Source organism: Podarcis tiliguerta (genome assembly GCF_965153285.1).
Source record: "Podarcis tiliguerta genome assembly, chromosome: 16".
NCBI lineage: Eukaryota > Metazoa > Chordata > Lepidosauria > Squamata > Lacertidae > Podarcis > Podarcis tiliguerta.
The window spans coordinates 38,798,015-38,822,693 of record NC_139549.1 but is presented as its reverse complement, the minus strand read 5'-3'; the positions used below and the strand labels follow the sequence as shown (position 1 = coordinate 38,822,693).

Below are 24,679 nucleotides of genomic sequence, written 5' to 3'. Positions count from 1 at the left end.
TTAATTCTTTATTCTAATTAACTGCTCCCTGCTGTTCAGCTTAGGCCTCAGTAAAATAACATAGCATTTGGGTGTAAAGATGCAGCCCAGTAACCCAAAACTGGAGGCCAAGATGGAGAAGATCTCCACAGCCACCATGTATTTGCCCTTGGTGCTCAAGTAGGTTGGAACAAAGGACAACCACACACTGCAAAACACCAACATGCTGAAAGTGATAAATTTGGCTTCATTGAAACTGTCAGGCAACTTTCTAGCTAGGAAAGCCACCGTGAAGCTCACAATGGCCAGCCAACCCATGAATCCCAGGACACAATTAAACATAAGAGTGGAGCCTTCATTACATTCTAGTATTATTTCTTCAGTCATTGAGTGCATGTCAACGTCTGGGAAAGGAGGAGAAGTGGCCAGCCATATGCTACAGATTGTGGCTTGAATAAGGGAGCAGGAAAGAACAATGGAGCTGGCCAGTTGTTTCCCCAGCCACTTCCTCATGCTGGAGCCAGGCTTGGTAGCCATGAAAGCCAGAACCACAATGGCGGTTTTGGACAATATGCACGAAATGGCAACTGAGAAGATCATGCCAAAAGCAGTTTGCCGTAGGATGCATGTCAGCTTGTTAGGTTGGCCAATGAAGAGCAAAGCACAAAGGAAGGAGAGGAGGAGGGAGAGGAGGAGAGCGTAGGTGAGGTTCCTGTTGTTGGCTTTGACTATGGGAGTCGCCTTGTGTTTCACGAATATTCCAAGCACTGCAGCTGTGATGGAAGAAAAGCAGACAGCAAAAGTGGCCAGACTGATCCCCAACGGTTCTCCATAAGACAAGAAAGTTTTATCTTTTGGAAGGCATCCATCCTTGTCACTGTTTGGATACTGATCTTCATAGCATTCAAGACAGTCATCCATGTCTGAAAAAGAAAAATACTATACTATACTTGTGAAGCCTTTTGCGCCCAGAAGAAATCAAGGCAAATGGTCAGAAAGCCTTGAATGATGGCTGCTGGATCAGTACTGGTAAAATATATATAGGTATTTGGCCCAATTATTTCTATATACAAGAGGGCTGTATTTACTTAGGATTCCAGAGCAATGCAGGTCTTCACTACAACTGAAATAAGAGAAGTTCATCACCTGGATATCACCAATCATAAGTTCTCCCTGTTTCCATCATCTCCTGCTATGCTGAAATCCTTACCTCTGCCTTCCATGAGCATATGAGACTATGCTCCAAAACAGGTACATCTTCCTGGTATCATTGGACACCATTCTCTTTCCTTCCTTCTCTACTTATTTTAATTTTCATGTACTGAATCATTCTTGACAATTCTTATAACTAGTATACCCCAAAAATAAATAAAAAAATCTCCGACCCTTCTGATCCGAAATCTTCCCTTCTGGGCACGGGATGCAATCATAGCAGCAAGGCAGCTTCCCTTCCTTCTTGGTCCGACTGTAGCCCAATTGGCAATTCTCATTGCACAGAGAAAGGGGTTGTGCCTGTCCATAAAGGAAAGAAGATGGTTATGTCTGACTTAAACATGCCATACCTGTTCCTCAGATTGGGCCAAATTTACCCCCCCCCCCCGTTTCCCACACTGGCAGGAAGTCTGAACTGCCAATCAGATCAGGATGACCATTCACATCCCAAGGAGCTGCTGCCCTTGGTTCTTCTGTTGTTTGCTTCACAGCAATTGCCCTCCCACTGTCTGATACTGAATGTCCCCTGCTGAACACTGAGCAGGCCGCAAACACCCTGGGCCCACTTTTATGGGGCCTTTGAGAACTTTGGCTCACACCTCATCCTTAGGTACTTGGGTGTTTCTGCTCTTCATCCAAGTTGCCAGTGTTTCCTGGTTCTGGGTGTCTTCCTTTCTTCTCACAATTACTTTGGGTGATGCCATTTGCTTCATCACTTCCTAACTATGTTAATTTTTTAGCTGTGGGCTCCTTTGAACATTATCTGAGAATCTCAGAGACCCAAACAAGGTGTTGTTATGTTATGCTCCAGCAATGTTTGGGGTAACAATGAAGAACAGCGAGGAGGTTCTTCTGTACTTTGTTTTCTTTTTAAAATTCAGTTATTAATAAGCCCACCTATCCAATTTCTTTCTATATCACATTTTGCCATTTTAAGCTTTCCACTGCCTGTGCTGTTTTCAGTTGAATGTTGTTTCCCTGTCTTCTTCAGGAGGTGAGTTAAATCACATCTAGTTGCATCTTGGAATAGATGTTTCAGAGTTTGAATAGTGGACCCCCTTTTTTTAGCATTGAGGAAATGTCTGGGGACACTCTGAAATGGACCTTACCTGGTTGAACCTCATGGGCCACGTGATGGTATCATCATGAATGGAGAGTCTCTTGCTTGGGGGAGCCTGAGGGTTCATCATTCCGACCTTAACTCTGAAAAAAGAGTCATTTGGGAATGTGATCCAGTTGATGATATCCAATTCAGTTACCAAATCACCCTTCTGGCTAAATGAAACCTCTTCCCCGGCACTATTGTTAAATGAGATGCCTCTCAGAAATTGGTGGAGCTAAATTAGTGAAGAGAAGAGGGAAGAAATCCACGAGGGTATTAGAAAGATACAGATGTATAACAGGATGATATTATTTCCCTCCAGTTGTTGGCATCTGTTTGTCTCGAGAACAATGGAGTGTGGCTCCAGGGGTGAGGTCAACCCGCTGTGTTAGCAGCACTGAAGTGACCTCACCGGGTGCAAGCCTGGACAGTCCTGGGCTGCCCAGAAGACAAGACTCCCTCTCAGGCTTGCTGATGTCGTTGAAAGGAAAGCAGAGCAGGACGTTTGGCGCCAGCTTGGTTTCAGGGGTTGCCAGAAGGAAGCGTAGAAAATAACATACATCCGCCTAAGAGACTCCACTCTGGATCTGTGTAGGGCTTACTTTTTAGCCTTTTATTCTCTGGAAGATATCCCAGAAGGCAGCAGAGGTGGAGAAGATTCATTTCAACTCTGCACAAGGTCGAGATCAAGGATTCTGTTCACAGTAATTCTAACAGCTCATCCACACCATACATTTAAAGAACTCTTGTTACAGTCATGGTTTCCCCCAGAGAATTATGGAAAGGAAAGTTGCTTAAAGGAGTTGAGAGTTGTGAGGAGACCATTAAGAAACTACCGTTTGCAAGATTCCTTGGTGGAAACAAGAGTGCTTTAATGTTGCAGATGTGGCCCTAGTGTTTTAAAATGAAAGATATAGCAGTCCTATCACATTTCTATGCTGAAAGATGAGGGTAAGAAGAAAAAGAAAAAAATATGGTGCTGGAGGAGACTCTTGAGTGACCCATGGACTGCAAGAAGATCCAACCTATCCATTCTGAAGGAAATCAGCCCTGAGTGCTCACTGGAAGGACAGGTCCTGAAGCTGAGGCTCCAATACTTTGGTTACCTCATGAGAAGAGAAGACTCCCTGGGAAAGACCCTGATGTTGGGAAAGATGGGGGGCACAAGGAGAAGGGGACAACAGAGGATGAGATGGTTGGATAGTGTTCTCGAAGCTACCAGCATGAGTTTGACGAAACTGCGGGAGGCAGTGGAAGACAGGAGTGCCTGGCGTGCTCTGGTCCATGGGGCCACGAAGAGTTGGACAAGACTAAACAACTAAACAACAACAAGAAAAAGAGGGACATTACCTGCCATGGCTGTGGATCCAGCCTATTCCCTCTTAGTTCATCCATCATTACACTGTGTTTGAATCTGGAGAAATGCATGTTTTGTAAAGCATGTGCCACTGCCAAGACTGCATTGTAGATGCTGTAGCTGTGGGCAGTCATGCTCCTTTCAAAGACAGACCCAGGGAGAGTCTCAAGCTTCTCTGTCCCAGTGCAGAGATCATTGTCTTTCTTTTCAAAAGAACAAAGAAATGCCTCTTCCCAGAAAGTTCTGATGAAGCCATCCTCCCTTTCTGTGACAGGGTTTCTCTTCTGAAGAAATTTCTGGAATCCTAGATGATTAGCTGAATGAACTGCGAACGAAATGGCACCATGGAGGAAGCGTATGTCCCAATTTCTTTGAAAGGAAAACGATGTAAAATCCATCTGGGCTGTCATAATCCAGACTTTTGCCTTGATGTCCACTGGCATATTGATTGTTTCTGCCAAGGTGGGCATTACTCTCAGTGCCATCATGGTCTGAATTTCACCAATCACAACCACGACATTGGCAGTGCTACCCATAATAACACTGATTATTTTAGAACCGTCCTCCACCATTTCCATAGACTCACCTGAAAAGGTTAGTTTGGGAAATGTTTCTGTATAATCGCAGCAAATACCTCTTCCGGCAAACATGGGAAGGACGTTTTGTACAAATCTCTCTCCGTTGTCATCACTCAGAGTCACCACTCCAATCCACATCCAGCTGAAATGCAGCAGTAGCTGGAGAATCCCATTATACTGATGAGCCACATCAGGGAACATTCGGTGAAAGAACTCTTCTTGGATGTGGTTACTCAGCATAGGAGAAGAGCCATAGATGAACTGAAAATGATTGTAAAAATCATGCTTGCAAATTCCATCCACTTTGGTGTTTTTATATACCCTCTTATGGTGAATGAACACAGATAAGACTGCACAGAGACAATTTAATTTTTTTAAAAAAACAAAACACACACATAAAAGTTGAATATTGGGGCCCTATATGGAGTTGCTAGATTTCTTGAAATACTTCAATTTATACATTTTTTTTCACTCAGACACCCGTAGAGTCTAAGGTCTTTGCTGCCCTTATATTTTCAACAAAGGGAAAGGCACTGCAAGGGTCACTTCTCCCTTAAATTTCCCATGCGTATGTCACCATCAGAACATATAAGCAAACAGTATCAGACATGTGAACACAGAATAAAGAGGAAATATAACTAGTTTCTGTTGAAGAATCCATAGGACAGCTCTTTGAACCATAAATTGGGGGAAAATAAAATTAAAATGCATTTGTAAAGGCCATTGAGCCCAACCAAGCAATGATGATTTTTGATGACTGGACTGCATCTGAACCTCAATCATGGATTCTCTGCTGGAATGCTTGAATATTGTAGAGGAGGGAATTAGCCTTCCCTGCACTGAGAAATCAAACATGTCATGCAGAATTCAAGACAGAATGGTTGTTCCTCGTATTCTGGTGTATTATGTGCAGGGGTGAGTTTTGTTCATTGTGAGTCATTCACACTTTGTAATATCAACCTGGGGCCTCAAGGGATAGAATCCAACAGAAGTGTGAATAGCATCCTAAATGGCCACACTCAATTCACACATCTCTGTGAATCCCTCAACCTACACCATGAAAGGATGCAGTGCAGGAGAAATGTGAATGGCTTCTCCAATGGGTCTCTTACCTGTGGCATCTTGTAGATACTCAGGACCATTGCCATGTGGAGACAGATGTCAGAATTCGGTCCCCCGATGACGGCTACTGGACTGTTCTCAACACCACACTTATAGTTGGGGATGAGTCTGCCCCATCCAGACAGCAGCTCCATGGAGCCATGATAGGTCCAGCTTGCAACGAAATGGCTGTTCAAGATGTGGAATCCCAGGGTGACATTGGGCAAGATCTGTGGGTTGTCATTTATCTCCTTTACAGCAAAAACCAAAGCCACAATGTGCTGGTAGAGTTGTGTCATGAGCCTGCAATGAGAGGTCCATTTTGCATCTTCTATAGAAAAGGACATTGTCTACATATCTAATCTCTCTAATGAGGGAAAATACATCAGATGAGAACAGACATTTAGTCTTGAATCCCATATTATTTTTTGAATCTGTTAAGAAATATTTCTATCATGTCAATCCAGAGAAGCTTCTTCTGATTCTTGCCTTCCTCAAGTTCCATGCAATATTTCAAATGCATAGAATAGGCTTCAATTATACTTCACACCACCTTTCACTCCAAATTCAGGGTGATCTACAATAGATATAGCACTCCCAATAAGATGCTAAGTTGGGGTTTTGAAATTCCATGTGTTACTCCCTTGATCCCTATGGCCTGCAAGAAGGAGCATCTCTGTTTGAACAATCTAAGCTTGATTACTACTACAACTACAAATGCTGATAAATCAGCACAGGCGATTCAGGTGTTCACATCCTTGAATTTGCATACTATTAACAAGGCATCTTGAATTAGATCTGATCGTTCCTCAGTGAACTCAGGTGCCTGGAAACTTGAAGCAATAATTTTTTTGTTGCTTAAAAAAAAAATGAGGCTCAGAAGGAAAACAGCCTGGGATTGAGTTGAAGAGGGGGTGTGATCTTCCATTAAGGGGTGTGGTCTCCAATTAATGGAGAGGTCACTCTCCCAGGGAATGGAAGCAACATCCCAAAAAACTGGATGGAGAGGAAGAAAAGCCCAGCCCTTCTTCCCGTGATAACGGGTCCTCATTGGAAGGGTAAGATTTAATTCACATCATTTTTCCTGGGGATCCAGGTTACTATTTCCATCACTCACCTTCCCCTTTGCAAGTCAGTGGAGTGATCTGCCCAACCCACCACAACCTTTGGGATACCAAGGCCATTTCCGGCAGGCTGAGATTTCCCCCACTTTAGTCTTTCCTGAGAGTGCATAATCTGTTTTCAGCCTCCACCCCTGTCCCCACAATTCCTATTGTGTCCACCTCAAGTCCGCTCAGGCAGGAGAACCACTGCAGCAATCATTCTGAAATATGACAGAACTTCCTCCTTAGAGGAGGTGAGCATGCCTACAAATTGCACCCAAATTATATCCGGTTGGACAAATTCTATGATGCACAAGAGAAAATAAATACATCTGCCATTGCTACTATTAAAGTTGGAAACGTGGTAAACTGGACTTGCTTCACGAACATTAATTTAAGACTATGGTAGACACTCTTAGCAGAAATGGGCTCGAGCTCTCAGGTCCCCACTTCCCCGCCCCAGATAAAAGCACATCAAACGCAGAAGCACAATAATTATTTATAACGAAAGCCGATTGCACCAACAGCAAAATATGAATACATTTAATATTGATGCATTATAAACACAATTCCTTACATCTGGTCATCAAAGAGTTTAGCAGAGGGACGTTCTTTGAATGTTATCTTGTTTACAAATGTATAGACCTGAGACATGATGCCACCAATCATGAGGTCTCCTAACTGATAATATTTGTGAAGAATGGGAAGAGGGTCACTGGTGGGGCACTGAACAAAAGGAATATTGCATGTAGTTAGAGGCAGCAGTATTAATAGTAAGATCACAAATGCTACCATCTTGCAGGAAAACTCTTTACTGCAAAGGACACGTCATCTCTTTGTAATGATAGAGTCTCTGCCTTAAATTAGTACTCCAGCAGCTGATTTGAAGAACACAGAACTGAAGAATCAGTAACCAGATGAAAGAGCCTTGCATTTCTATAGCCTTAGTTTACATTTTGAATGTGCCCACTTGAACTCTCCTGGGTTGGGGAAATATAGCTGTGATTATGATTAATTTGATAATTACAGGAGACATAACTTATGGCAGCTGTTGTTTATGAATCACTCATCATTGTTAAAGAAATCATGTCCCCCCCCCATAGCAAATGTCTTCTTTGATCCTGCTCAAAGTTATAGAGAATCACAGGAGAGAGGGAAAAATAGAATATTTGTACTCCCTCTCCCATGGAAATTGAAAAACTTTTGCACTTTCCTCCATGTGTGATGGAGGTGGGCAAGGATATATGTCAAATTAGAAGAGGCTTGGGGTGGTCTTCAATATTCGTCCTACTCAGAGTAGATCCATTGAATTTAATGAGCTTGACTAACATAGGTTAAATACTTCAGGATTTAGTTGAATGCACCCCTTGGTCTCCACCTTTTACAAGAACAGCAGTTCAGGCCGGTCTTAGTCCAGCCTCTTCAGAGTAGGGTGCCTTGCAAAAATCCAGTCAGTTGCAGTCGCTTTCTGGAAATGTCACCTTTTATGTATTTATGCATATTTAGTTCATGTATATTGAGTGGTTAAAATAAAATTCACTTAATGCCTCTTAGTGTCCCTGTTTAAACTTTAGAAAATATCTGAAGGCAGCCCTGTATAGGAAAACTTTTAAATGTTTTATGTTTTATTATGTTTTTATACATGTTGGAAGCGACCCAGAGTCAGCCTAGTCAGATGTGCAGACTATTATTATTATTCAGGTCAGAAATATGGGGTGTTAGGGGAGAGGTAGTACCTCTGGTGGGGGGACATATCACGCTCCTTCTGGTGTAGTTGTTCTACCTTTCCCTCCACTCTACACTCAGCTCTTGCCTGTGGCTCCTAGAAGCTGTGAGTATGTGACAGCAGCCACACCCTGGGAATGGTTTCGACTGGCCAGCTAAACCAAATGAGGGTAGCTGATGGGTCTCAAACCACTGATGAGTTAGGGACTTACCCTGCAGGCAAAGACAGGCTCTGGTGGATTGAGCGGGTGAGACAGTGACTCCAATGGTCAAAAAGGCTGTTTCTGCTCATGCTGTAGAGGGAGGTGAGTGGCAGATGCGGCTTGTTAAACTGGGAATGTCGCCCATCTAGGAGAAGGAAACCTCTGATCCTATGTCTGCACTGTCATGTGCGAGATCTTTGGGAGAAGAAAAGACTGAGGAGTAAACCCTACACAAAGCTGGAGTGGAGTCCCTAAGATGGTTTTATGTCACCTTGCATGCCTCCTTCCTGCAACTCCTTCACCCAAGCTGGTGCCAAAAGTAATGCTCTGCTTTTCTTTGGACCACATCAGTGGTGCTAAAGTGTGTGGGAGGGGGTCTTGTCATCTGGGTACTCCAGGACCTCCATAGACACCCCTTGGGCTTGCATGCCAGGGAGGTCTTTTAACTTCAACCCCAGTGGAAAACTTCATTGTCTCTGAGACAGATAGTTGTGGTCCACTTACAGCTCCACCCTCCCTAGGCAGTGACTAAAGTAAGATGTGATAAACGAAACAATTCAGCAAACAATTATCTGGATTAAAAATGGCTACAAATTCATTGATTACAAGAGTAGGTGGAATTTTGGCTCAGGTGTTGTGTGTATATCTGTTCTAGCCTTCTGCAGGAAGGCTGACACATTTCCAGGGTTGTGCCAAGGATTCTGATCTCAATGTTTTTCAGCTCCCTCCATGTGCTCTGATTGGAGAAGAGTCCGGCTTCTCCCAGCAGCCACCACAACTGCCTTCTTTCATTGCTAAACTTATTTAGACACTGAGAAGAGCAGAAAGTTGTGCTCTTCAATGGTGGCTGCCCAAAGGAGGACACACGGATCCCAGGACATTCCTGGATCCAATCAGAGAGCAGGCTGACTTCTTTGAATCTGGGATGCCCTGCTCAAGAGAACAGTTGAGTGTTATGTTCTATGTATTCTGACTTCTCCCTATGGCCTTCCTCCAACTTATTCACTTCTATTTCTTCTTTAAAGGAAGTGGAATTAAGTGGAGGGATATTAGGTGGACCTAGGAGATCAGGGTTAAAATCACCAATCACAGTGTGATCTTGAGCCAGCTGGCTGCCTTCTCCTTACTAGTTTTTATAAGCCAGTAGTGGGAAGGGTCGAATACCACTGGAAGACAAAACCCACAATTCCTCTTTGAGCCAGCTTCCCATTTTTCATTGAACTGGGAAGGTTCATTGGAACCCAGGTTGCTTGCTTAGGAACAAGACCGTGAAGATCTCAGGAGAACCTATAACACCCTGCCAAGCTTTAGTCTCCACACATAGCCTTTCCCTTAGGTACTTCCATCAACAGGGGCACTTTATTGTCTGCAAATCCAAGAGTGTTCACCATGCAACAATTGTGCTGCTCCAAGAACGCTCATACCTAACCTCACGCTGTGGGGTAACAGTGAAAACTCAAGAAGGATCTTATATATTACCCCCCCCCCCAATAAATAAGAAATATTGGGATTTCAGTTTGTCTCTGTCAGTCACTCTGTCGATTTCATGTCCTTACTGCCCTTTCCCTTCCCACATGCCACAACCACATGTATTGTATGTTTCAAGTTCTACCACGGCATTTAAGCCTCCATCGTCACCTTCATGAGTCCCTCACATTGCTTTCCAACTCTAAGATGAGAAAAGGAAATTCCCCACTTCCATAGGCATTGATCTATATTTGTTAATATACAGTAACTAGTCAGTTTCAGCTGTTAGCCCATGCAATGTGGGATTTCTGAAGTGTATAGAAAAACAGATGTCTGCATACACTAACCATTTCTGCAAGGAAATGTAACATTCTATATTGCACCTGCAACTGGAGCCGGTATTATTTTAACTATTTTCTCCCTTAACTCTTGTACAAGGAAACATCCCTGAAAAACATGTCTCCATTGGTAACACATGTACAGTTTTGGGAAATGGTGCAGGTGTGATTGAGGAAGAGTGTTGGGGAAACTAGGAAGCTCCCTTCAGGGCACCAGTTTGCAGCTGGACTGCTTGCTTGCCTGGGGCACTCGCAATTACAAGAGACCTACTCAATAACAAATATGCATTATTATTTTGATCTTACTTTAAGTCACAGAGCTCAATGCTCTAAGGAGATACCTTAGTAATTATCCCAAATTGCTGGGTTTCATCATCCATCTTGCCAAACCCCATGTACATTTTATCAGGCCATGAACACAATCAATATCAGAGTGTGGAAGCATATATAAAATAAATCCTGAGTCATTTAGAACCCAAATGAGAAATTCTAAATGTGAAGGTTTTCATGGACCAGATCATTGGCATTTTTCCTTTTATCAAAATAATCCGGAGTCATTAAATGAATGTTCTTGTAATGCAGTTTATGGTAGATGAGATAGAAATCTGACTTTCAGCATCCCTGTTGGCCCCAATATGGTCATAACATTTCTGCTGCCGATTCTTCTCTTCCTGTGGCTACAGTTGCCTCCAACTGAGAGCAAGGAACACTCTGCTAGATGCACCATGATGGAGCCTTTCCAGCTTCCATACCAGAATTATCAGAGAGGGGACCTAATCATTGGAGGAATCATTACCTATTTTGGCTTTGTAGTTGAAGAAATAGATTTCCATGAGCACCCAAACAGAAAGCTTATAGATGAACTTTTGTAAGTTAAAAAACTCTATCTTTCATAGTGTACCCTTGGTGAGCTCATGTATACTACAATTACACCAAGCATACAGTGTCATGCTCAGAACATGTTTCCATGTGACTTTTGTCAGGTAGGAATGTTAAACATCTATTTTCTTCTTTTTACATTGTCATCTGGTCATCTTCTTCTTTGTTGCTTTATTCCACTTCTTGGGGTTTCTATCGTCTGCCTTTTCTTCTTTCTGATCATCTGATCCCATGGCTCTCACCGCCTTCTCCCAACTTCATCCTCATCCTCCCTCTGTGTTTCCTTTCACACCGTTAACGTCTGTTTTCCTTTGCAGCAAAGCTTGATCCTCACTTTCACAATCACTCTCTTTTAATCTGACAGACACAGATGCTGTGACACATGAATATCATAGATTTTGTATTATACCTGCTACTATGCAATGTAAACCATATTGGGTAATAAAAACAGCAGTTGCAAACTTGTTTTTGCAAAACGAAGTATCAAAACTTAGTTATATGCAAAGGAGACCCACTGAAATTAATACACCTAACTTAGTCTGGTCTATTAATCCTCTATTTAGTCATCCTTCAATACGTATATATCACTCATTCTCTGAATCCTGCTCACAGCGCCATTTATGTCACCAAACCGTGGTAACTTGGTTCTTTTGAAATCCGGAGAGACAAGTGATATCCCATATGTTATAGGACTTTCAGTAACACACGTCGGAGACCACATCTGGGTTTACACACCTTTCATGTAACATTTATTTCATATAGTCAAGTATACATTAAGACATTGGTAGCAAGAGGTTCAAACACTCCCACATTCATTCATTCATTCATTCATCCATCCATCCATACATACAAGGCCCTTCACATGGGTTGATCAAGCCTCATGCAAGAGCTGTGGTGTCAAGCTGTAGCACTAGTCCCAACAGCCCTGAAGGCATGCAAAGGAGTCCTTTTTATAGTCTTCTTTCCCATTGCCGTCCATGGATTGTCTGCAGAGGGGCTGTCTCCACTGCTTTCCTCCTGCTCTCCTCCTGGACCACCATCAAGGAAACCCTTCGCAGTCGTACTTCAAAGCAGACAGACAGTATTTTCCAAACCTTTATCACACACCGGTGTCCCTTTGCCAGCTCCTCCCTGTTCTTGTCAGTTGGGTTTTTAAAAATTAGTGTTGTCCATTGCCAACTTCTTCCTGTTATCAGGAGATTGTTGCTTTCAGGAAACAACACCAATGTTTTTGGACACAGTCATACAATCTTTCTTGATAAAACTCATTTTTTGCTTTGCTTGGCAGCATATCATGCTTTGCGAATTCTTCCATTTTCTCTTGGCCTAACATTCATACTATTCATGACAATGGACTGTCTCTTATGACTAACATTGGCTGCAGTATTTTTTTGTACAGCCACAATTTTATTTGAAGGAGGGAAAGATGGAAACTCAGTAACTGTGAAAGAATAGATACTGTTCCACCTGATCTGCTCTAGTCTCTACTACCCACCTACACCAAACACTAAATATCTGAGAGGCACCAGTCAGAATTTCTGACTTGGGAACTTCTCATCCAATGAGTGTCCGTTGTCTGCTGAAAGGAAATAAGGAGTTAAGAGAAGGATGTGGCAACTTATGCAGGTGAGCTAGGAAGTTACCTATGTGCTTAAGAGGGAGAGGAGAATACCTCTGACACACAGTATAACTCTTTTATTAGTGACACACCAAAGTACTACCAGCATACCCTCTCCCTGGTGTTTGCTGTGAAAGACATAAACAAGAACCTTAATATTGTACCAAATACGACCTTTGGGTTCCACGTCTATGATAGCTACTTTAATGCAAGGATGACTTATGAGAACACCCTGAAACATCTGTCCATCACAGAAAGGATTGTCCCCAACTTCAAATGTGACAAGGAAAAAGAAAATATCGCTGTTATTGGAGGAGTTGACTCTGACATCTCTCTCTACATGGCTACTGTCTTAGGCATCTACAAGATTCCACAGGTATAGTAAGACTGGGGGCTGTCAAGCTCTTCTGCCTCGGGTACAATAATTATATTCTGGGTTCTCAATGCTTTCTTTTACTTTGGTTCATTTTTCTGAAAAAGGAAGTGTGAGAGGAAAATATAATCGATTCAAAAGCATCTGGGGGAGTTTTGCACTAGTGGTTGGAGGAGAGGGGCTTTGGTGCTTGCCAGACTCTGTCTCCCTTGTGTCACTGGGAAGCAGCAGGGAGGTTGGAACAGGGCAAATGCAGCAACAGGAGTCTTCCTCCTGCTCCCAGGAAGCTGCCCAAGGCCAGCTGCAAGAGATCAGAGAAACCTTGCTCCTCCTAAGCAGTTCTGGCTAATCCACAGATTTCCCAGCTATTTTTCCTAATGTAATATATTTTTTGATTTCATTTTCACTAATGTATTCACTTTTGTGACCAGTGTCATTTTAGTACAAGTACAAATGTCAGAGGATAGCTGCATTTTGGCTCACCAATTGTTTCAGGAATTGTGAATCGGGTGGGGTTTTTTTAATTATTAAGATGTTCATTGAACTCAATTCCTCTCCTATCCCTAGTTGTGTCTCTTCAGAATGGTTCCAACTAACCAAGGGAGTTGCTTGTCCTGATTTTGTCCACTAGCCCCAACCACTTTTGCTCAACGGTCAAGGAGTCCAGGAAGTTCTGGAGAACAACAGGTTTCCCACTCATGAAATATACCATGATTGTCATGGCCTAAAATTGGCCACTGTTTCTTTAATATAAAAGGAACCCAGTTGGTATGTGTCAGCAGTATTCAATGAATCGGCAAAGCCTGCATGACCCATGCAACCTTTTACCTACTTATACCTGTATACATAGAGTGGTCATTGATTGTGTGTGGTGTGGGTTGGTAGAAAGCTGGTTGCGTTTGATATGTATAAAGCTGTCAGTCGTGGTTGGAGAAGACTTTCTAAGAATAAAAGCAGCATTCTGCAAAGTACTCTTTCTCAAGGACTCTTTGTGCCAACTTGGGTCTGAGGACCAGGCAAAGGAGGCAAAGGAGGTCAGAACCTTTTCTTTTTCAAACATGGACAATGATGTCCAAGGACAAAAGAGCTTGTGAACTGACAATCCCTCCACAGTTCCATTGAGCTGTACTTCTTTCTTCCCAACTAACAGAACCTGTGGGTATAGGTCCAGATCTTGAATTATTTTAGTGGTGTACATCACCGCAAAGTATAGGAAAACTTGATGCCTTTATTTATAACCGTTTCCTCTAACTCTCCAATTCTTGTGGGGTTGATTTCTTCCTCCAGATTGCTTACTGTGTATTAGCTCCAGTGAGAAGCCCAGAGTTGCAGCCCCAGACATTCTACCGAATGGTGCCCAATGAGAAATATCAATATGCAGGGATTGTCATGCTACTTCTATATTTCCAGTGGACATGGGTAGGAATTGTGGCATCCGATGATGAAAATGGAGAGACCTTTATGCAAACCTTAGTGCCAATGCTTTCTCGGCATGGAGTCTGTTCAGCTTTCAGTGAAAAACTACCAGCCATATCTCAGGGTCTAGATAATTTCAGTTCCCTGGAATTCATTCGGGTCAAGTCCTCTTTCCTGATGGCCTCAGAAGTTAACATATTGGTTCTGTGTGCAGAACCTCAGACCATTACAGTTGTGAAATGGATGCAATATTTCTTTTCATTAGCTGAAGATATTGCAGAGACGTCTACAGGCACTGTGTGGATTTTGACAGCCCAATGGGCTTTCACTTCAGAAACAACGCAAAGGTATTATGATATACAAGTCTTTGACGGTGCCTTGTCTTTTGCAATTCACACAGAGGAAGTCCAGGGATTTAAAGACTTCCTCCAGACTCTGAACCCCAACTCTCCAAATGGAGATGGGTTCCTCCAGGCTTTTTGGCAACAGGCATTCAACTGTTTATTTTCTGCTTCCAATGGGCACAAGGAAAACACAAAGACCTGCACTGGCCATGAGAGTCTGGAGAGCCTTCCTGGGCATATTTTTGAAATGACCATGACTGGCCAAAGTTACAGTATCTATAATGCGGTTTATGCCATTGCACATTCTTTACATCAGATGCACTCATCCAGGTCAAAACGCAGAATGATGACAGGCAGAGGTGGGCTCGATCCTCCAAAACTGCAACCTTGGCAGGTGAGATTTCCTATTCAGAATAAACCTTTGCAAAGTTGAGGAAGAGAAATGAGAATTATGAAAAATTAAGAATTTGTTTGAAAATACTAAGGTTTGTCTCTACCCATGACTGCCCACCCATTCTGTCCACCACCACCAACTATTTTCTAGAAGCTGCATTCTTTCTGCACTAAAGAGGAACATATAGGGCTATTTTCAAATGTGGTTGCCTGGTCTGTTTTTTAACTCCCTTCCAGTGACATTCACTGATTATAGTGGGCCTGAAAGTTAAGTTCATTTTACGTTGGTTTATTTACGTTGGTAAATAAACAAATGGAGATCAGGGAAAACCCACCATGAGCTTCTCTCCATTTCTTTGCCCCCTTCTCCCTGCACTCCCACCTTGCAAGAGGGGCAGTTCCAGGGCTTCCTGACATGGCACCATTTTGCCTTTGCACATGGACCCCAGAGCTGAACCCTCATGCAAGTGGCAGGCCAGCTGTAGTTGTTAGAAATACTTATGTTCTCCAAATGTTGTAGACTGCACAGTTTTGGACTACTTTCTATTGTGTGAAATATATTGATGGATACTTCTTGTTTCTATAATCCATAAAAGCTCTCCTTTTTAAAACTTTGCCTTTGTTTTCTTCTGCCTAGCTGCACTCGTTCTTGAGGAGTATCACTTTCAACAACAGTTCTGGTGACTTAGTGTCCTTTGATGAGAATGGGGAGTTAGCAGGTGGATTCGATATTATTAACTGGGTTACTTTTCCAAACCAAACCTTCTCCCGAGTGAAAGTAGGAAAGATAGTTCCACAAGATTCACAAAACATAGACTTCAGCATGGATGAGGAAGCCATCACATGGCACAGATCTTTTAATCAGGTGGGACCATTGGTTGGTTTTTTTTTAAATGAGGTATTGTTATTAAGAATACAAATTATAAGGTTAATGTAGACATTCTTTATCATTAACAAGCAAATTGTTGAAGAATAATCCATGTCCAGCACATTATTTTACCATCATATATGAGGTGAGAAGTCAATCTGGTTTAAAAGTAGATAATGGTGACATATTCCACTATTTTGCATATGGAATATTGTTGGCTCCCAGCTCCCATCCTCCCTGATCATTGCCCAGGCTGGTTTTCAGACTGAGGGGAGTTACAGTCCTATACCATCTGGTGGACCAAAGGTTCCACATTCCTGATATATAGGATTTCAAGATAACATTTTGATGCTTTGCACATGAAGGGAGGAGTAAATCATACTGAACCAATGAGATTTACAGCTCAGAAGAGAAGGGGAAGCTACTTTAGTGTTCTGGTTTAAAAGTAGATACAGTGGTGCCCCGCAAGACAAATGCCTCGCAAGACGGAAAACCCGCAAGACGAAAGGGTTTTCCGTCTGCAGAGGCGCTTCACAAGATGAATTTCCCTATGGGCTTGCTTCGCAAGACGAAAATTGATGAAAAGTGTTGAGGTTTTTTTTTGCTCCAAAACCCCTTATTTTGAATCGCTAAGCTGCTAAAAGCATTTTAGCAGCAAAACCGCTAATCCCCCACCCCTTAAAAAGCCGTTTTTAGCCCTTAAAGTGCCAATAGCGCTAATAGCGCTAATCCGTCAATGGGCTTGCTTCGTAAGACGAAAAAACCGCAAGACGAAAAGACCCGCGGAACGGATTCTTTTCGTCTTGCGAGGCACCACTGTAATGTAATATATTTCACTATTTTGCATATGCCTTTCTGGAATAATGTTAATCAGTTAGCTGATCTCTTCTCTTTGGTTAAAACTGTGTTGTTTACACGGCACAAGAGCTACATTTTCAACTTTTTTTATGGATAGGTGCTGCCCCTTGCCTTGTGTAATGATCACTGCCAGCCAGGCTGTTGTGTATTGAGTCAAAGGATTTTATATCTGTATTATTATTGTCTATATTTGCATTAGGGTAAAGTAACTGCCTTTTGGTTTCAGGGGGTACAGCTACTATTGGTTCATTTAAACTGCTGTATTTGGATCCTCTGTCTTATTGGTTTCCTCCAAAAGGCAGGACTGTGATTGCCTGATATTGTTCCCTCCAAAATGTATCCTTTCTAGCTAGTCCCCTGTCCCTATAAATGTAGCTTTCCCCTCCTCAGTCTTCAGTCTTGTTTGCTGTAATAAAGAAGTGTTACTAGAGAACTGTCTCCAGCAGATTATGTCAAGAGAGCTGAAATCACAAACCCCACGTCACAACAACTGGCGACGAAGGTGGGATCCGGAATGCTGAGGAGCGGTTAAACGCAGCCCTGCCTCAGAGTCCGGATTGCAGCTAAGAACAAGACTCACTGGCCAGCTGAGAAGACGACCCTGCCACAGGACAATGGAGAGTCCAAGGGTATTGGAGCCCTTCCAGCCATCAGAGCCCCACACGTGGGAAGACTACGTCGAACGCTTCGAGTTCTTCGCAGTGGCTCAAGGGATCACCGATGCCAGCAAAAGAAGGGCCACATTCCTGAGCTACTGTGGGCCTGAGACCTTCAAGCTGGCCAAGGCATTGCTTGCTCCAGCGAAGCTAAGTGAGACATCTCTCAAAGATATTCTTGCCTGCCTAACAAGCCATTTGGCGCCTACTGAGACCAAGATGGCCCGGCGGATGGAGTTTCATGAGAGGCAGCAGCGTGCTGGGGAGTCTGTATCTGCATTTCTAGCTGAACTGCGGAAGCTCGCTCAGCACTGCGACTTCCAAAATCTGGAAGAGACTCTCCTGGATCGGTTTATCGGTGGTCTGAGCAGCAAGAAAGCCAGAAGACGCATCGTGGCTAAAGAAGAGGTTACCCTTGCTTCAGCCTTGAAGGAGGCCACCGCCACGGAGAATTATGAAAGAGAGGAGCTTGATGCCAGTCGCAAGGCCCCTAAGCCACAGATAGAAGTTGCGCATGCCATGGACGAGCTAGAGGCTACTCCGAGCCAGAGCCCAGTCCGTGGGGTCGAGTCAGTGCGTCAGGCCTGCACAGTGCACAAAGATCACCGAGGCAGGTGTCCAGGTTGTGGCGGAAACCATGAGCGGAAGAGTTGCCGTTTCCGGGATGCTATGTGCCGGACGTGCGGGAAGACAGGTCACATCGCCAGGGTCTGTAGATCGGCGGCGTTGGGAGCGACAGGAACACCTAGACTGGAGCATCGCAGACCGCCCACAGCAACCCATTTTCTAAAGGACTGCCACTATGTAACGGAGATCAACGGGAGGGTCGTGCAGTTCCCAGCGCAAGGCAAGGCACACGTCAAGGTGAAGATTGAGGGTCAGCAGTGCGACATGGAGGTGGACTCCGGATCTGGATTCACTATCGTGTCGGACCAGACCGCGAGGACATTCTTCCCCAGGGGTAAGTTGCCCCCTCTGGAGCCCTTCCCGGCAACCTTGCAGTCATACTCAGCGGGCCGCATCCATGTTATGGGAATGTGTGCCGTGAGAGTTCAGTTCCGGGACAAACAGGCTGTACTCAAACTGGTGATTGCGAAGGGCAGTCGCCCCAGTCTCCTGGGCACTGACTGGTTCCCCGCCCTGGGACTGAGTATATCAGGGCTTAATTCAATCCAAACCTGCCCTGAGATGAGCGAGGCATTATGCAAAGAGTTTGCTGGTCTCTTTAATGGAAAACTGGGTTGTTATAAAGGGCCCCCAGTTGACTTCGAGTTGGACCCTGGGGTGGCCCCAATCCGACTCAAACCAAGGCGAGTGCCATTTGCACTGCAACCCAAGATCGAAGCAGAGCTGGATAAATTGGTCAAGCAGGGAGTTCTCTCACCCGTGGACTCTGCTAAGTGGGAGACTCCAATCGTCACGCCCCTTAAAGCAAATGGGGAAGTCAGGATCTGTGCAGATTACAAATGTACTATCAATAAGGCACTCAGGGGAAACTCATACCCCATTCCAGTCGTATCACATCTGTTGGCTAAACTGGCTGGGGGCAAGGTGTTTGCCAAAATTGACCTGGCACAAGCCTACCAACAGCTGCCAGTAACCCCACAATCAGCGGAAGCACAGACTATTGTCACACATAAAGGGGCGTTCAGAGTTAACAGATTACAATTTGGAGTTTGTGTGGCCCCAGGGATTTTTCAAGGGCTCATGGAACGCCTGTTAAGAGGTCTGCCGGGGGTCTTGCCATTTTTTGATGACGTTTTGATTGCTGGAAAAGACCCACAGGAACTGGTTGCGCGTGTCCGTGCAGTGTTGCTCAAGTTCAAGGAGGTGGGGTTGCAACTGAAAAAGGAAAAATGCAGTTTTGGGGTGCCAGCTGTGGATTTCTTGGGGTTTAAAATTGATGCATCAGGCATCCACCCCACAGATGCTAAGATTAAGGCCATCATCGAGGCACCACGACCACAGAACAAGACGGAGTTGCAGTCATTCCTGGGACTTATTAACTTTTATCATTCGTTCTTACCCCATAAAGCTTCGGTAGCTGAACCATTACATAGACTGTTGCAGAAAAAGAATGTGTGGCGATGGGGGCAGGGGCAGCAGAAGGCTTTTGACTCCTTGCGAAGAATGCTGAGTAGCGGGAGCGTCCTTGCTCATTATGATGAGTCAAAGCCGCTGGTCCTGGCATGTGATGCCTCTCAATACGGCCTGGGGGCGGTGCTGAGTCATAGGGAACTGGATGGGTCGGAAAAGCCCATCTCTTTCTATTCCCGTACGTTGTCGCCCACGGAGCGCAACTATGCTCAAATTGACAAAGAGGCGCTTGCAATTGTGGCAGGAATCAAAAAGTTCCATGATTATGTGTACGGTCGCCATTTCTCCATTGAAACGGACCACAAACCACTGTTAGGGTTGTTCAACCCGAACAAACAAACGCCACAAATTCTCTCCCCCAGAATGTTGCGTTGGTCTATATTCCTGAACGGGTTCCAGTACACCTTGACCCATGTGCCGGGGAAACGGTTGTGCCACGCTGATGCGCTGAGTCGATTGCCCCTTCCTGGCGGGAGCAATGAGGATCCCGCTCCAGCGGAGCACATAATGATGCTGGAAACACTTCCGGGGGCTCCTGTAACGGCTACTGATATAGCTGAGAAAACGAGGAAAGATGCTGTTCTCTCCCGTGTGCTCACTTGGGTGGGGAGGGGGTGGCCAGGTGGTCCGCATGAAGACAAATTCAGGCCTTATGCGACAAGGCAGCACGAGTTGTCCATGCATAAGGGTTGTCTCCTGTGGGGAGATAGGGTGATCATCCCAGCACCACTGAGAAACAGGGTGCTTGAGACGCTTCACATGGGACACCCGGGAATGGTCAGGATGAAGTCGCTAGCCCGATGTTATGTGTGGTGGCCTGGAATGGACCAGAACATAGAACAATGGGTACGAACATGTAAGGCATGCCAAGAGGTGCGGCCAGAAGTGGCCAGAGCACCAGTTCACTGGTGGGAGCAGTCCAGATCTCCCTGGAGCCGGCTGCACTTAGATTTTGCTGGGCCATTCCAGGGGAAGGTCTTTTTGGTTGTCGTCGATGCATATTCCAAATGGTTAGAAGTGGCGATGGTCCCTAGCATGGCATCAGCTGCCGTAATCAAGGTGTTGAGGCAGCTGTTTGCAACCCACGGGTTACCTGAGACCATTGTATCAGATAATGGGGCAGCTTTTGTATCCCAAGAATTCAGGGCATTCTTGGCTGATAACTTCATAAGAGGGGTCACATCCGCGCCCTTTCACCCATCCTCCAATGGGCAGGCTGAGCGCATGGTAAGAACAGCCAAAGAATCCATTGCGCGCTTAATGGAGGGTAACTGGTCAGCTCGCATCGCGCGAATGTTATTTTTGCAGCATGCGACGCCGTGTACTGCGACGGGCAAGTCGCCAGCTGAGCTGCTCTTGGGTAGAAGACTGGTAACGGTGCTGGATTATGTCCACCCGGATAAAATGCCAAACCATAATTCAAGAGCAACCCCCCAGGCTGAGACTGACACAACAAGGTATCTCGCCCCTGAAGATCTGGTCTGGGTGAGGAACTATTCACGAGGTTCGCGGTGGGTGGCTGGTGTGGTCACCCGGGCTAGTGGACCTGTGTCCTATTATGTAACCTTGGAAAATGGGCAAGTTTGGAAGAGACATATAGATCAGCTGAGGCGCCGGGCGCTCAGCAGGGAGGAGTCAGATAATTCATCCCTGGCTAACGACGCAGAGCTGCAAGACCAGAGTGAAAATGGCCCAGAGGTGCAGTCACCAGGGGCTTCAGCAAATGAACCAGGGTCTGCTAGTCCTCATGATGACGAGGTACAGGTAGGGAACCCTGAGATGTCTGGGACTCCATCTGTTCCTGAGGAAACCCCTATAGCAGCCCCTCTACCACAGGTAACACCCGATCCAGAACCGGCAACGCCTGTTGTCAGGAGATCAAGTAGAAGTTGTAGGACCCCACAGTACCTGAGAGATTACGTCTGCTGTGCTCACTAGGGGGGGAGGGGTGTTGTGTATTGAGTCAAAGGATTTTATATCTGTATTATTATTGTCTATATTTGCATTAGGGTAAAGTAACTGCCTTTTGGTTTCAGGGGGTACAGCTACTATTGGTTCATTTAAACTGCTGTATTTGGATCCTCTGTCTTATTGGTTTCCTCCAAAAGGCAGGACTGTGATTGCCTGATATTGTTCCCTCCAAAATGTATCCTTTCTAGCTAGTCCCCTGTCCCTATAAATGTAGCTTTCCCCTCCTCAGTCTTCAGTCTTGTTTGCTGTAATAAAGAAGTGTTACTAGAGAACTGTCTCCAGCAGATTATGTCAAGAGAGCTGAAATCACAAACCCCACGTCACAACACAGGCTACAGCAGAAAAAAGAAGGAGGGGTTGCCATTTTGTTGCTATGATTGTGCTTCATGTCCATATGGGATGATTTCAAATCAAATGGGTAGGAGACAACACCTGCTATTTTGTATAATGCTTCCTAGAATCATAGAATCATAGAGTTGGAAGAGACCACAAGGGTCATCGAGTCCAACCCCCTGCCAAGCAGGAAACACCATCAGAGTACTCCTGACATATGGCTGTCAAGCCTCTGCTTAAAGACCTCCAAAGAAGGAGACTCCACCACACTCCTTGGCAGCAAATTCCACTGTCGAACAGCTCTTACTGTCAGGAAGTTCTTCCTAATGTTTAGGTGGAATCTTCTTTCTTGTAGTTTGGATCCATTGCTCCGTGTCCGCTTCTCTGGAGCAGCAGAAAACAACCTTTCTCCCTCCTCTATGTGACATCCTTTTATATATTTGAACATGGCTATCATATCACCCCTTAACCTCCTCTTCTCCAGGCTAAACATGCCCAGCTCCCTTAGCCGTTCCTCATAAGGCATCGTTTCCAGGCCTTTGACCATTTTGGTTGCCCTCCTCTGGACACGTTCCAGTTTGTCAGTGTCCTTCTTGAACTGTGGTGCCCAGAACTGGACACAGTACTCCAGGTGAGGTCTGACCAGAGCAGAATACAGTGGCACTATAACTTCCCTTGATCTAGATGCTATACTCCTATTGATGCAGCCCAGAATTGCATTGGCTTTTTTAGCTGCCGCAAATGTCCTGATGTCTATTTCAACTCTTTCCGTCTATTAGCAGTTCAGTACTCCTAAACAGAAGAGCAGCTGCACTGATATCTGGAAGAAAAAAGAGATAGTTGGGGAAACTAAATCCAGAACTTTTACAAGGGAGATCTCTGGAAATAGGTGTGGAATATGTCTGGTGTTATCTGTTGTATAGGTGTGTGAGCCAGAAAAAAAGCATGAAATGATCTCCTTACGCAGAACTGTCCTCAGCCCAGCCTCTGAGCCCAAAGTGGCTGTTCTCAAGAAGCCTCCATCACCATGAAGATCTCTCTGGGTGTGACCAACTCAACTAAGGGCACAACCAAAGGCCATGTTTCTGATCATTAACTGCAGATGAAAGGCAGAGTAGAACCTATTACGGTTTATGCATAATGACAGGAGATTGTACAAACAGTTTTAAATATTCACTTATCTCTGACACTTATTTCAACTAATTAATGTCTTTTTTGTTGGAACTCATATATCACTCATTTTATTTTCATTTTTTTCAGATATGGATTATTGTTTCCAATGCCAAGATGACCAATTTCCCAACAAGGCCAGAGATCAATGCATCCTCAAACGCCAACATTTTCTTTCCTACGCAGAACCTTTAGGGTTCGTTTTAGCTTCCTTAGCCCTGGTCTTTTCTCTGCTCACAGCTTTGATACTTGGCGTCTTCTCTAGGAATGGGGACACTCCCATTGTCAAAGCCAACAACCGGGATCTCACCTACACTCTGCTTACTTCCCTCTTGCTCTGCTTCCTCTGCTCCTTGCTCTTCATTGGCCAGCCTCACCCAGTGAGCTGCTCTTTACGACAAGCTGCTTTTGGCATCATCTTCTCCATTGCTGTGTCTTGTGTCTTGGCCAAAACCATCACAGTGGTTCTGGCTTTCGTGGCCACCAAACCAGGATCCAGGATGAGGAAATGGGTGGGGAAATCTCTCACAAACTCTGTGCTTCTTGGTGGCTGCTCCGTTCAATCCAGCATTTGTGCTGCTTGGCTCTGTACGGCTCCTCCATTTCCAGATGTGGACATGAACTCTCTGGTGGAGGAAATCATTGTGGAATGCAACGAAGGTTCTGTCGCGATGTTTTATTCTGTCCTGGGTTATCTGGGATTCCTGGCCATGGTCAGCTTCACTATGGCTTTCCTGGCCAAGAGGTTGCCGGACAGTTTCAACGAAGCCAAGTTCATCACCTTCAGCATGTTGGTGTTCTGCAGCGTTTGGCTGTCCTTTGTTCCCTCTTATCTGAGCACCAAAGGAAAGCAGATGGTGGCTGTGGAGGTCTTTTGCATCTTGGCCTCCAGCGCAGGTTTGCTGGGTTGTATCTTTTCCCCCAAATTGTACATCATTCTTCTGAGGCCCGACTTGAACAGCAGAGACCACTTAATTCTGAGGAGCAAATAGGAATCAGCTTGCATTAATGCTTTTACTTATTTCATTGTTTGCTGGCATTTATTGGAAGAAGACCAGACAAAGTAATTCCTTTTATTTCTCAAGACTTATCCTTTTCATTCCTAGAAATAGCCTCCAACCTACATCTGTAACCAATAAAGCTGAGGCCAATTTTTAACTCCATGAAGTTGTTCTGTCACTTTCTTATCCTGCCAATACACTGATCTTCCATTCATAGGGTGCTAAAGGTATATCCCTTCATGGGAAGAGATCATCAGTGTGAAACACGTAACTTCTGCCAAGGCTATACTTTATATATTTAGGTAAAAGCTATATTGTATTTATTTATATGTAATCAAGGAAGGCTGCTGATCTCAAAATGTAGCTGCAAAAGCCTGTATAACATGGCAGAACATCATGGAAAATTAAGAGGTTGCATTTTTAATCCTTTCCGTCATCATCCACCTGTGGATACACATGTATGTATACATCCATCTGGCTTCACAATGTGAGGTTGTCACATTTCCAAGTGGGGCTTCAAAACAATTGAATGACATT

At 44.5% G+C, this 24,679-nt stretch overlaps 1 protein-coding gene across 1 annotated transcript; it reads right to left on the bottom strand.

Annotated features, from left to right (window-relative positions):
* On the bottom strand, window positions 1-2,381 carry LOC310667181 (vomeronasal type-2 receptor 26-like; the record flags this gene model as incomplete). The annotated part of the gene is made up of 3 exons (XM_083418900.1): window positions 1-902; window positions 1,365-1,491; window positions 2,301-2,381. The coding sequence occupies 3 exons, from the start codon at window positions 2,379-2,381 to the stop codon at window positions 1-3; spliced, it is 1,110 nt and encodes a 369-aa protein (XP_083275026.1).
* Window positions 2,382-24,679: the final 22,298 nt, after the last annotated feature.